Here is a 13,587-nt window from a genome sequence, read left to right as displayed (position 1 = left end):
ACAGTGGGTACCTGTGAATTGGTGAGAGGACGATGAGCCTCTAGACAAACGGGCAGAGACAGGCCAGCAGACAGGAAGGTGATCCCAGTCATTAGCCAGAGACATGCAGGTTAAAGTCATGGAACCTCAGAGCCAAGGGAACTGCCATGCCTGTTGCTATTAGCGATGTGGGGAAGTTTCTGTCCTGAATCCCATATAACTGATTACCGATTTCTGAAAAGCAATTGGGGCAATAGCTGTATAATTAAAAATACACATCCCCATTGATAGACTCACTTCCATGGGACAGAGAGACACCGGAATTTAAGGATGTGGATTGGAATAATCTGTCCCAGCGTTGTTTGAGGCAGTGGCAAAAAAATAAATAAATAAATAAACAGGACAAAGTCAATGTTTATAGGGGGTGGGACAGGGACAGGAACCAATTTCAAGCCATTCATACTGTGGTGTAGTGGTTTACTTCATGGCTTTTGTAGAGAAAGAGAGCTGCTATATTAGTTGACTCAAGGATTTCCACATTGTGATGTTGTTTGTTAAGAAAGAAAGGTGTAGGGGGTGGGCATGATGGTGCACAAAGCAAATGCTCCTTATTCCTTTATCTGTATTTTCTTGTGTGTATGCTATGTATATAGAAAAACACAGAAAGATTATATCTACCAGTTTGTTAATACATGTTACCTGGAATGGGTGTTGCTGCGGGAGGAAGATACTTTTAAAGAAGTGTGTTTTGTTTTGTTTTTTAAATTAAAAAAAAAAGAATGACCACACTTGAGGAAATCTCAGAAAAAAAACTAGTATTGTTATAACCCAGTTAATGCAAAAAGCGACTGAGAGGATTAGGGAGCACAGAGCTCTAGGCTTGGGCTCTATGTGCTGTGTCCTCAGGAAGGAAAGCATGCTGTAGGCTGAGTGTATGAAGCAGAGGGAAAATGAAAGCGATGTCTCCGTGTGGAGGGCCACTTTGCCTTGGGACCCTAGACCTCAACTTCAAATTATCAGTGGTAAGTAAAGTATTAAATATCCCATTTTTCTAGATGACTCTAGGCCTCATGGGAAAATTCATGTTCTGGGATCATGGCATAATACCAGCTGTGTTCTAAAGCCTGCTGGTTTGTCACTGGTTAAAATGTGCACACCTGAGCCATGCTGGCCTTCCCTGACCCTGATCTGGTGCAGCCTTCTAGGCCAGGCTTGGATTCTGGGGGTTGAAGGTACTCCTGGCCACTCCACTGCAGGCCCATTGTGTCTTCACTTCCCTCCCAAGTGATTCCAGTATATGCTCAGTGTGAGAACTATCACTTTGAAGAGTGTGCAGTTGCATCCTGGTAAGTATTTAATTGGCAGCTCAGCTCCATCCTGGTATGGACACCTTTAGGACAGGCCTAGAGGATCCCTTGCCTTGTATCACAGTAACTGTCTTCTAAGGACTTTGAGGGCTGTCACCAGGGTGTTAAGGGAGGTCTCCCCACTCTAACCAGTCTTCCCAGTTCTGTGGAGTATCTTGTCAGCTCCTTATTGTCTCCCAGGGTACATATGTACCCAGCTCAGGAGTCGGCCACAGACAAGACTCAGAGGGACCCTCATGTAGATTTCTGGGGTGCTTGCTTGGTCTCTGAACTTGCTCTCTCTTCTTCTACCCTGCCCTACAATCAGCCTCTCTGGCAGCCTCTGTTTCCACCAGCCAGGGAGGCTGTTGCTCTCTGGGCTCTGTATCTTTGTGCTGTGGTTTTGAAAGTGACCCTAAACAGAAAGGTAGAGCACATGTGAAGCTCACCTCTGGTATTTTGTTTTCCTTCAGGATCAGAACCCTGGGGTCTTCACTGTCCAGTACCTGAACACTGCTTCCCTGTGCATTTTGTCCCGTCTTGTGATCATGTATACAGTGAGGAGATAAGCCATAACTGGGAGGTTGAAACCCATAGAAACCTGACTGTCTAGCTCAATGTCAGCTCTGGCCCAGCCCTGGAGAAAACTGAGAACCAAAGGCTTTGTCCCCATTTTATTACCAGCCCTCAAAACCCAGGCCAGGGGTGGTGGCCCACATTCTAGCCACAGACCTTCTCTGCGTCCACCCAGAATTTCACAGCCTGAGTGTTCTCTGTACATCCGAAGCCTAACAGGTGCCTGACATGCAGGAGGTGCTTAGTAAATGTAGTCTCATTCAACTAGCAAGGACTGGCCTAATAAACCAGGGTGAAAGTTGTCAAAACTGTTCTTTGTGCCATATCAAAACTGAAATGAGTCCTCTCATTTTCACCTTGAGCTTGTATCTCTTTGAGCTGCATCCCATCTTTGAGTGGTAAATGGCAATTCCTCAAAACCCATAGTGATTTTTTTTAACTTTTATGACTGCCAACAGCAGAGCGGTCTGGTGAACAATGCAAAAAGTAGGAGTTCAAGTTTATTAATTCACCTCTTGTCAGCTTTACCAAGATAAACCCTGTTACTTAATCCTTCTGAACCTGTTTCTTCTATGAATTGGAGATAGTTTTTATCCTGAAGTGCTGTTGTCGAGAGGACTTAAGATAACGTTTACCACGCCTTAGGAGAATATTTAGCAGTGTCAGTTCTTTTGCTTCCCACCTGTGCCTCTCTTAAATCTTTTTTTTTTTTTTTTAAGATTTTATTTATTTATTCACGGTAGACACACAGAGAGAGAGAGACACAGGCAGAGGGAGAAGCAGGCTCCATGCAGGGAGCCTGATGCGGGACCCAATCCCAGGATGCTGGGATCATGCCCTGAGCCAAAGGCAGATGCTCAACTGCTGAGCCACCCAGGTATCCCTCCACCTATGCCTCTCTCTGTTAGGAACTCTGCTTGCTCGGGAAAGCCTGTGTAACATGAATAGAAGTGTGGGCGATTTTGGGAATGGCTCCAGCCTCACCAAGCCATTTCTGGTCAAGCATTCCTGCTGGAGCTGGGTTAACTCTAGGTCTGGAGTGAGCTGAGAACAAGTAGTGATGCTTCCTTGTGAGTCAGGCTGGGGAGCTCTTGAGATCTGTGGATCCTCACTTCTAGCATCTGTCTGCCCTGCTCCCACGGCTGAGGCCCCTGTGGTCATTGACTGTGCAGATGCAGTGATGGCCTTGCTGTAGCTGAGGGGACTGAGCCAGAGGCTGTCGGGCTGGATCATTTGGCAGCCTCCCTGATGGACCTGTTTTTCAACCTGAAGGAAGAATATACTGGGTATGTTTGTGTTTCCTGACCAAAAGCAGCCATTGACGTCAATAATTACCTGTGTTGTTAAGTGACACCTTTGTGTTTTTCTCTTCTCTAACTTTGTGTGTGTGTGTGTGTGTTTAAAGATTTTATTTATTTATTCATAGAGACACAGAGAGAGAGACAGAGAGGCAGAGACACGGGCAGAGGGAGAAGTAGGCTTCATGCAGGGAGCCCGACGTGGGACTCGATCTTGGGTCTCCAGGATCACGCGCTGGGCTGAAGGTGGCGCTAAACCACTGTGCCACTGGGTCTGCCCTAGCTTTGTGTATTATTGGGCTTCAGAGAATATTTGTTTTCACCAATTTTGAATCGAATTATATTATCTTGGAACTAGATAGTGCTTTAAAATTTTGAGAACATTTCATCTCTTGCTTAATGTTATCCTCACATAACCTTGTGAGTAAGCCCTTACAGCACATCCCTGTTTGTGAGTAAACTAAAGCTCTGATGTGTTCAATGACTTGCCCAAAGTCACACGGCTTCTTTTTTTTGTTTTTTTAAATACATACAAAGTTTATTAAAAATAGATTGCAAATGAAGTACAGTAGAAATGGGCAAGTACAGCAGTCATGACAGCCCCAGAGTGGCACAGTTACGAAGAGCACATGTTCACATTTGACCCGACGGCCCCAGGGTGGCCCCGCCCACCTTACAGGCCTTGCAACCACACACAGACCACACACAGACACCCCGTATATCAATATTTACATATATTTGCAGGTACTTACGTGTATTTGCTGTTTTTCTATATATTAACACAAAAGTAATTCGTCTGCATCTTTTTCATGAAAGAAAGTGTGGGTTCAGTCCCCATAAGGCGGCCAGTGTTCTCGAGTGATCTGGGAGGGGCCTGCTTTTCCTGGGACCTCCGGAGCAAGCACGCACATCCTTCATAAACATTTAGAACCACTTTACTCTCTTCAACAAGGGGAATGGTGAGAGCACCCTTCCAAATAAGAACCCTGATAGATGTAAAAATATTTACACTCGCTCAACAATTTATCATACAGCTCTAATTAAAGTGATTTCTATGGCTAAAAAGCCTCTCCCTCTTCTATTTGAAAGTCTGCATATTTTTCCAACATATATATTTGTAAGAGAACAATCTGGTACAGAAGAATCATCAAGATCCCACAGCAGGGCTTTGTCAAATAGAAAATTTGCTCATAATCACAAAGTAATTTAGCACTTTCACAGCACACAGTATAAAATGAAGTGAGATCCATCTCCCCAGCATCAGCCATGCGTTCACAGCTGAAGAAACAACAATGATCACCAATGACTCAAAATGAAAATTAAATAACTCTATTCGGTGTAAAAAGATAGCTTGAACGGCCATACAAGCCCCTGACATTGTAAGTCACAGATGCCACGTGTAACCAAACCTTCCTTCCCAGACAGCACATGGAGGTGAATCTTTCTTCCTCGAATTTAAAATCTCTGAGCAACAGTTGTGCTCAAGAGTCATACGGCTTCTGAGCAGTGGAGCCGAGACTAGTTCTAAGATGGCCTTTGTCACTTCCCACCCTGTGTTGTGTGTGGCACTGGCACACATGCAGTGGATTTAAGGGGGCAGGTTTAGAAGAAGCTCCTCCAGTCCCGCCCTCGTTTTTGTCCTCATTACTTCTGTTTTCAAGTGGTGAGAAGCGTTCCTCCTTCCCCTGCCCTGAGAACATCAGTTGGATTGTGTTAGAATTTTAGGATTAAGCCTTTTACAGTGAAAGCCAAAGGCCTTTTGCTTATGTGACTTTTCACCTTTTCCGTAACCTTCACATTTGATGTGTCTAAAGAACCGCGCCGAACATGTGTAAGGAGAGCGAAGAGGAGGGAGGGAAAGAGCAGGGCAGTCTAGGAGTTGCTCAAGGCTTAGCTGCTCGGATGACCCAAGGGGAAGGCGCCAAGTGCTCAGGCCGCTGCCTACCTGCAGGTGATAAACACACAGGGCCCTGTTGGAATACTGGCACCCAGTTTTTAACGCACAGGGCCCTATTGGAATACTGGCACCCAGCTTTTAATTCTGGTCTTAGAAGAGAGATGTGGGCAAGGTTAAGAAGGATCTGTTTTTAGAGACTCTGGAAATGCCCATCAGTGTTGCCTGGGGACAGAGCCATGTTGGCAGAACTTGCGGCACCATCCTATTTGAGCTGTTGGACCAGTGGACCATGCCACTGGGCTGAGAGCATTTCCCTTTTTCTGCCCTCAGAGAGTATACTGCTTCTTCCTCCCTCTTGCCTCCCTTCAGTCCAAAAGAGACACCAGTTTTCTTCTTAAAATTTGAAGTTTCTCTGTTGCTCCCAGAGACCACAGGAGGCCTGAGGGCTTCTGAGGAGAGCACCACAAAAATTACCACTAGTGAACCCAGTGTAAATACGATTGAACAGAACCAATTGGATGTCTAGATCTAGAACACCAGCATGTGTTCCTTGGGTACCAACCATATGCCCAGACCAGTGCTTGCCGATTGCTGATGCATCGGTGCTTGATAACTACTGGTGGGGACGGCGTCTTGCTAGCTTTGCAGCCCTGGCAAAGTTACTTTGATCCTCTACCTGCTTCCTCCTCTGTAAATGGGAAAGATAAGAGAGTATCCACTTCCAAGGTTCGTCATGCAGATTAAATGAGTTAATATGTGTATAGAGCTAGAGAACTGCCCAGTGTAAAGGAAGTGCTTTGCAAATCTTAACCATGAACATATGATTGAATCAGTGTCATTAGGTGCCAGGCTGTCACTGAGTTACATCAGTGATAGCTGCTGTCGTCATTAGCCTCATCATCATCCTCTTTCAGGCATGAAAGCTTCAGAAACTAAAATCTTTGAAAATAAGTGTTTAATCGTTAATTTGAGCTGTTGTCTTCTACAGTCCTATAAAGACAGACATTTTGAGTTTTTGGACTATGGAGAGTTTTTGATAACTTTATGATTTGAAACTATAAATCGGGTACCTTAAAGTACCCAATTTTTTACTTAAATTTTTTACTTAAATTTACTTAAACTTTATTTAAATTTTGTACTTTAGTGGACTTGTTACTTCTTATGCCAATGGGTGATCAAGAAGATTGAAAGATTGAAAGATAAAAAGGGGCTTATACGAAATCCAAAGTGTTTACTCTGTTGTCTATATGGAAAGGTCCTTCAGAAAAAGTAGTTTTTACTTTTCAACATGTGTTTTTGAGAATTAACCTGTTCTTAAATAAACTATGTAAATTGTTTTCAATAAGTCCTGAAAATGTGCTCCTTACCTCCCTGTAGAGAAGTGGGGTTTGCAAGAAAGCCAAGTAATTTGGAAAGGACCTCCTACATAATGCTCCCATATCTTTGAAAAAGAAGCTAAAAAAACAACATTTTAAATAATATAATTAGTCTTGGGTATTTGAAGTTGTAATTTTATTTCTCTTTATAATAAATAGACTACCACTAGATTGTTATGCAAGTACTATAGGTTATTGTAAAACATTATTTAGATAGTTCAGCCTATAGTATTTAAAAATTCTTGGTCACTCTTCAAACACTAGGAAATGGGCCATAAATATGGTATCAGTGCAGCACAAGGTATAAATGTGGTCTGTATTTAACCTTTGCAGTTGTTTTTTTAAAAAAAAAGATTTATTAGAGAGACTGTGTGCGCGCATGAGGAGTGAGCACAGGGGGTGGACAGAGGGAGAGAATCTAGAAGCAGAGACTCCCTGCTGAGTGTTATGGAGCCAGAGGACCCTGAGATCATGACGTGAGCCGAAATCACGAGTTAGACACTCAACCGACTGAGCCATCCAGATGCCCTGCTGTGTAGCAGTTATTTGTTTTTTTTTTTTTAAAAAAATCTAATCCTTTCCATGGACTTAAATAATGAAAAATATTATATTTAATCCTTTTTCCATTAAAAAAGAATTTTAAGACATTACTGAGCAGAGAGCTGAACATGCCACTCTGCTTCATAGAGAAAGCCTTGTTCACAGCAGTTTGGGGTGACATCGTCCTGCTTGTTTGTGGGTTCCCCTTCACACTTGTGTTCACTTCGCTCTTTCTGTCTTTAGTGACTTAGCCCTGCGGAACTGTTTTCTTACCTCGGACCTGAATGTGAAAGTGGGAGACTACGGAATAGGATTCAGCAGGTACAAGGTAAGCCAAGGCTTAAAGATTCTTTGCTACAGCTGATTTAATTTCATAGTCATGAGGTGGTCCTATCACAAAATGCCACTCCAGTTGTGGAAGAGGGGGTAAGAATCTTGGTTATTGTGGCCTTTCTGGAAAGTGGTTTGTTCTAGTCATTTTAACAGAAGTGTTGGCTTCTGATGTGTGGTTTGTCTGCATCAGTGGCTCTGTGCTGAGGTTTTGTGACAGCTTTCCAAAGGCTTTGTTTAAAAGTAAGACTTTTACACAGAATAATTGATATAGTCTGATGGTATATAATACATTTTAGTATGAACACATGGGCAGTAATCATGACTCACCTGTATAATAAAATAGATGATATGTCAAATTGGCATTTCTCCAATAAAATTCTGGGTCAGATTTAGTAAGCATGGAATTTACATTCTTTAAACTCTGCCATAAACTTATCCCCAAACAAGAAAAGAAGTATATGAGGTTTTCATTTATTTTTATGTCACCCAACTGAATGAGATAGCATGATTTGGAGCAGAGAAGGTGATTGTCCTGGCTCTATGCCATCAGCAATAACAGGATCATATCTGTTCTTACTGGTTCTTGTGAGGACCACAGGGGTCATGTTTTCATAGTACTTTGTAACTAAAACATGCAAATATAAGTTGGTTATGTGTCTACATAGTAGCTCTCATGTCTTGAGCCCTTGATGTGTACCAAGCACAATGAAGTAGTTGCTGACAGTATCTCATTTAATCCTTACCATAAAAGGAGGTGGGTGTTGTATCATCCTCATTATACAGATAAAGAAAAAGGCTTAACACATCTGTTGCTTGCCCAGAGTAGCTAGCTTGCTGGTAAGTAATGGAGCATGGACTTACAGCCCAGTCTGTGCTCTTACTCATTAACCTTAGGCACTGCCACGCTACTCGGGGCATAATGCCCATCATATTTTAAAAGACGTTTTGCTCAGTCAGAAACCATGTTCTGTGCATTAGACGTGGTGTACCTTCCGTTTCCTGGAAGGCTGACTGAGTAAGCGTTCATGGCTCAGAGAGCAGCTTGCGAAGCCCAGGAGGCTTCAGAGAAAACCTCACCCACCTTCTGCCCAGAAAATCTCTCTTCGTTCCCACTACTTTTTCTGATTCATCTTTTAGGTTCAGTATGTGTTTCTGAGAATGACCTGGTGTTCAATCATTAAGTTCATTAACAAGCATAATAGAATTTAAAATCCTGTATGCTTTCTGACAAAACAGGAGGATTATATTGAAACAGATGATAAAAAAATTTTCCCTCTGCGATGGACCGCTCCAGAATTAGTAACCAGCTTTCAAGACAGACTACTAACTGCAGATCAAACTAAGTATAGTAACATCTGGTATGTATAGATTTACCATTTTGTTAGACTCTCTTGTGTAGCAAAGTCCTAACTTCCTTCCCCTTGAGTACTTGAGGAAAAATAATTAAGATGTAGGAACACAGGAATCCCTGATGGTATGAAAAAGTTTATTGACTTCATATCAATTATCACAATTGCGATGGTAATAATTAACTTTTCTCTTACCCATTCAACAGTAATAAGGTCCATAAAAGCAGGAACTCGGCTTTTTTTCTGTAGCTACTGTAGGGCCTACAGTATAAGAGACATTTTAAATATTTATTGAAGGAATGAAAAAAACAAAAAGAGGTTTGGACCAATATGTAATACTGTGATTTATAGGAGATCAGTTAAATGTGTTTATGTCTTTGACTAACGATTTCTGTTACAGCTTTCTTAATTTATATATAAATTTTTTTTGTGCTATTATTCTGCTTTTTCTATTTTCCTTTTCTTTTGTCTTCTTTTGGACTACTTTTTTTAAACTGCTTTTTCCTGTTAGTTTGGAAGCTGTATATGCTACTCCTGTACTTTTATTAAAGGTTACCCTAGAACTTATAACATGTATATTCCACTTTAGTCTCATTTTGATCCTCTGTCTGATCAATACAAGGATCTCAAGATACTTTAACATGCTTAACTTGGTTTAACCATATACCACACACATGCATGCGTGCACACACACACACATGCACTTGCACACACACGTGTACACAATTTTATCTTATTGTTGGGTATTTTTTTCTTTTACCTTCACAAGACATTGTTATTATTTTTTAGCATTTTTTGTTCAGGTTTATCCACATAATTAAATCCCTTTGCTCCTCATTCTTTTTTTTTTTTTAATCTCAGCTATTTCCATCTGTGATCATCCTTCTTTGTCTGAAGTATGTCCTTCAGAATTTCCTAGAGTGAGGGCCTGCTGGTAACAGACTCTCAGTTTTTTGTAGATCTAAACATACCTTTATTTTATCTTCATTTTTGAAGTCTATTTTTACTTGGGGACAGTTACTTTCTCTTAGCATCTTGAAGAGATCATTCTACTGTCTTCTGGCTTCCATTGTTGCTATTGAGAAGTCAGCCGTAAGTCTACCTAAGCTCTTTGAAGGTAATGTGATCTTTTCTCTCTGGCTGCTTTTAAATTCTTCTCTTTGTCTTTCATTTTTTGTAGTTTCACTATGACGTGTATGGGTGTGGATTTCTTATGTTTTTCTGCTCGGGATTTATTTGGCTTCTCAGACCTTAGGTTGATGGTGTTCTCAGCCCTTACCCTCTTCAGATACTGCCTCTGCTCCCTTTCTCTCCTTTAGAAAGTCTGTTTAGATGTGTGCTATCCTTTCCTGCTCTGCCTTCTGTCTCTTAAGCTCTCCTTTACATATTCTGTCTCTTTGACTCTCTGTGCCACACTCTAATTTTGAGACCTGTGTTCCAGCCACTAATTCTTTCTCTTTTTAAAAATTCTCTCTTCAGCTGTGTCTATTCTTCTGTTAAATGTCTCTATTAAGTTTTATATAGTCCAGCTATTAATTTTTCAGTTTTAGGAATTCTATTTGGTGTTTTAAAACATGCCCCAGCATTTTTAAAATGATTGAATTATGATCTGCATCAGATGATTCCTGTATCTGAGGTCTTGGTGGAGTTGATCTTGCTGATTCTTGATGGTGCCTTGTTTCCTTGGGGTGAGGATCTTGGAAACCTAGAGTTGGGGAGCACATTCCTCCAGAGGGGATCCACATTTACCTGCTTATGTCGGATACTGGGGGGGTCCTGCTATGTAAGGGAGCTCTACTACTACAGGGCTTCATGTATTCAGCTCAAGGTTTTTGACCACCCAGGTGATGTGAATTCGGGCCACAAATACAGTCAATGGCCAGCTCTGTGGTTACAGCTTGTTAGGAGCCAGTGTGCCCCCCCCACACACACACACACTCAAACACGCATACACATGTACACTAACTCACAACTCCTCAGTGCCGAGTCAGTTTGCCTTTCAGACTCCTGGAGGGATGCAGGGGGCAGGCTTAATCTCGCTGTGAGGAAGTCTCTCTGTGATTCCCCTTAGCTTGGGCAGGCCCAGGGCTTTGGCCTATTTACCTCCGCTACCACCTGCATTGCCTTGTAAACAGAGACTGCAAAAGCCCAACTTCTGTGCTTTAGCAAAGGCACCAGCTCAGAGGTAGTTTTAGTGTTCTCCTTACATCTTCAAGTTCTAGAGATTTTCCTGGCAAGTCCCTGCTTTCCTGTCTTTGATGCCTTTAAAAAGATACTTTTTATGCTTCATCCATATTTTCACTGTTCCTAGCAGGGTATTGAGCCAGAAAGCTTAGCCTGTGTTCCCAGAGACAGAGCTTAGCTTGTGTTCCCACCCCTTGTTGCTGACACTTTGAGAAGTATCTGGAGGTAGGGCTGGCAGTAGGGCCAACTGCAGCCCAAGGCAAGAGCCACCTACCCTGTACCAGGGGTAAATGAGAGGGGCCTCACTGACAGAGTTTGGTGGAAGAGAAGGTAACTCCAGGAGGGAGAGGCCGGTGGGACTCCAGGACCCAGGAGCCAGTACAAGGAGAAGAATTGAATAGCCAGGGATCAGAGGCAGTAATTGGTGGCAGGACACCAAATGGAGTAGAGAGCTACAGGGCAGGGACAGATTTTGAGGAGGAGATGTATCTCATCCTTTTCTGTGGCCTGAGGAATGGGAAGGGTGTGTGCAGAGATGCTAGAATTGGGGAAGTGGGGAGTTGAGAAAGCCTGTGCTTCGTGTTCTCTGAAGAACCGGGTGGGCTGGGGGCTGGACAGGGTTTTAGTCTGGGAATAGGCCTTTTGGGGGAGGGAAAGGAATTAAAACAGGGCTTTGGAGATACTGAGGCAGGTTGTTAGTTAAATGCCCAAGGTCACACCAAGCATGGCAGCAATAACACTCATTGTGCCAATCATTATGTACTGCCTCTGTGGTCTTTAGCATTCCATGTGATTTTCTTATTTTCCTCAGTTAAATTATAAACTCCCTTCTTAAGGCTTCAATAATATCTTAAACTTCTTTTGTATCCAGGATGGTCCTCTGCCTCTGACAAATCTGCGCCAGGGAGAAGATGTGTTTTCTTTCTTGAATGGAGTTGTGAAATTTGGGTCCCATTTATTTCCTATGATAGAGGTGGTCTCTCAACTTAGATACTGAATATGCTGATTTTTTTCACTGATTTATGAAGTTTAGAGAAATGAACTCATAAGTTATATTGCACTAATACAATGTCAAATAACAGACTGGTTTATTCAGTACAGCTTATTCAAACAAGAATTCTGGAGTTACCAAGCCAAGTCATGTAAACCATCAATACCCAAACCTGGCTGGATGCCAGAATCACTAGGGAACTTTTAAAGTACAGTTTTTTGGCCACACCTGATCTACCAACTGCAAGTCCTTGGAGGCAGGTCCTATGTAGCTCTGTATTCCCAGATGACACAGGTGGACAGCCAGGTTTAGGAGCCAGACCAGTGACTAGGAGGTGCTAGTACACAACGGAAGGCTGGTACCTGGGACTGAGCCATGGAGACCGTTTCCATGGCGACAGAGCACTCACAGAGAGACAGACACACATGGGGAGTTGGCACTGGGAAGGAGCACTCCTGCCCGACTGTGGTAACAGCCGTGTCCCTAGAGACATTGAGAGGCTCAGTGGATGGCCTCTTCTGGCACACAAGTAGGTGGCAGAATGATGGCAAGAAATCTCTCCATCATAGTGACAAATGGCACTATGGGATCATTGCAACAAAAAATGTGTGGACCCACCAAAGAAGAGATTATTTAATTATATAAAAGTTTGCTTTAGATATTTTCTGGTGTTTACTACCATTAGGTGAATGGGATTTTTTTGTCCACCTCAGGCTGTGTATCTTGTATCTCACCACTTCGTTGAACTCTGAAATAATTCTAATGATCTTTCAAATAATTTCTTGAGTTTCAAAGTTGACAGTTACATTAGCTCCTCTCTATGATAATTATATTAGCTGCTCTCTATAATTATGCCTGTTACCTGTTCAATTTTTTTTCTTTTTGCATTGGCCAAACTTCTAGAGTACTCAGTCATAAATAGGAGGCATACTTGTCCTTGTTTTATAGACAATGCCTCTTTTTAAAAATCATGTTAAAGAGCTGTCTTTAATAACCTTTTCAGTATACACCTTGTTCTTAAAGCCCCTAATGAGTATACAAATAGAAGTGTTGGTGCTAAAAAATTTGACATCTAAAGAAAGGAAGAAAATAAATAAACAAACAAACAAATAAATAGAGAGGAAGAAATAACTTCTCTTTTTTCCACAGGTCCTTGGGTGTGACACTTTGGGAGCTTTTTGATAATGCTGCTCAGCCTTATTCCAACCTTTCCAACTTAGATGTTCTCAATCAGGTGATTCGAGAGAGAGACACAAAACTCCCTAAGCCCCAGCTGGAGCAGCCTTATTCCGACAGATGGTGGGTAACCCCATTTTATATTTTATTGTCTTCAAAAGATAAGGAAATCTTTCTGTGGGTGTCAGTTGTATATTCCCTGTTTTTAAACAATTAATGTTACAAAAAGCAGTCATTTGTATATTATTCACAAAGGATTTTAGATGAACATCAATTTTTAAAATTTAACATTTTTAAAAAAATGTATAGGACAGGTAGGAAGTTATGAATTATATGCAGTAAGAAAAAAATGTGAAGTCTGAACTAATTAGGGAAGTCAGTATGAAGGGAGTTTTCTATTGTGGAATTGTTTTAAAATGAAACTGTTTTTGTAAGTGATACCTAATATGTAAGAAAAGAGACAACATAGAAATGATAATATTTAAATAGGCAGGAGAAGCTAATTTGCATAATATACATGACATTTGCAAAATAAATTTATT

At 41.7% G+C, this 13,587-nt stretch overlaps 1 protein-coding gene across 1 annotated transcript in view; it reads left to right on the top strand.

Moving 5' to 3' along the window:
- LMTK2 (lemur tyrosine kinase 2) overlaps positions 1-13,587 on the top strand; it is an 83,494-nt gene that overhangs the window by 57,037 nt on the left and 12,870 nt on the right. The window contains exons 8-10 of the mRNA XM_041748088.1: positions 7,256-7,340; positions 8,582-8,703; positions 13,019-13,168. Coding sequence (XP_041604022.1) covers positions 7,256-7,340; positions 8,582-8,703; positions 13,019-13,168 — 357 coding nt within the window. The remainder of the gene's footprint in view (positions 1-7,255; positions 7,341-8,581; positions 8,704-13,018; positions 13,169-13,587) is intronic.

This window comes from Vulpes lagopus, chromosome 3 (assembly GCF_018345385.1).
Source record: "Vulpes lagopus strain Blue_001 chromosome 3, ASM1834538v1, whole genome shotgun sequence".
Taxonomy (NCBI): Eukaryota; Metazoa; Chordata; class Mammalia; order Carnivora; family Canidae; genus Vulpes; species Vulpes lagopus.
Note: the sequence above shows the minus strand (reverse complement) of the source record. Positions and strands in the feature narration are given on the sequence as shown.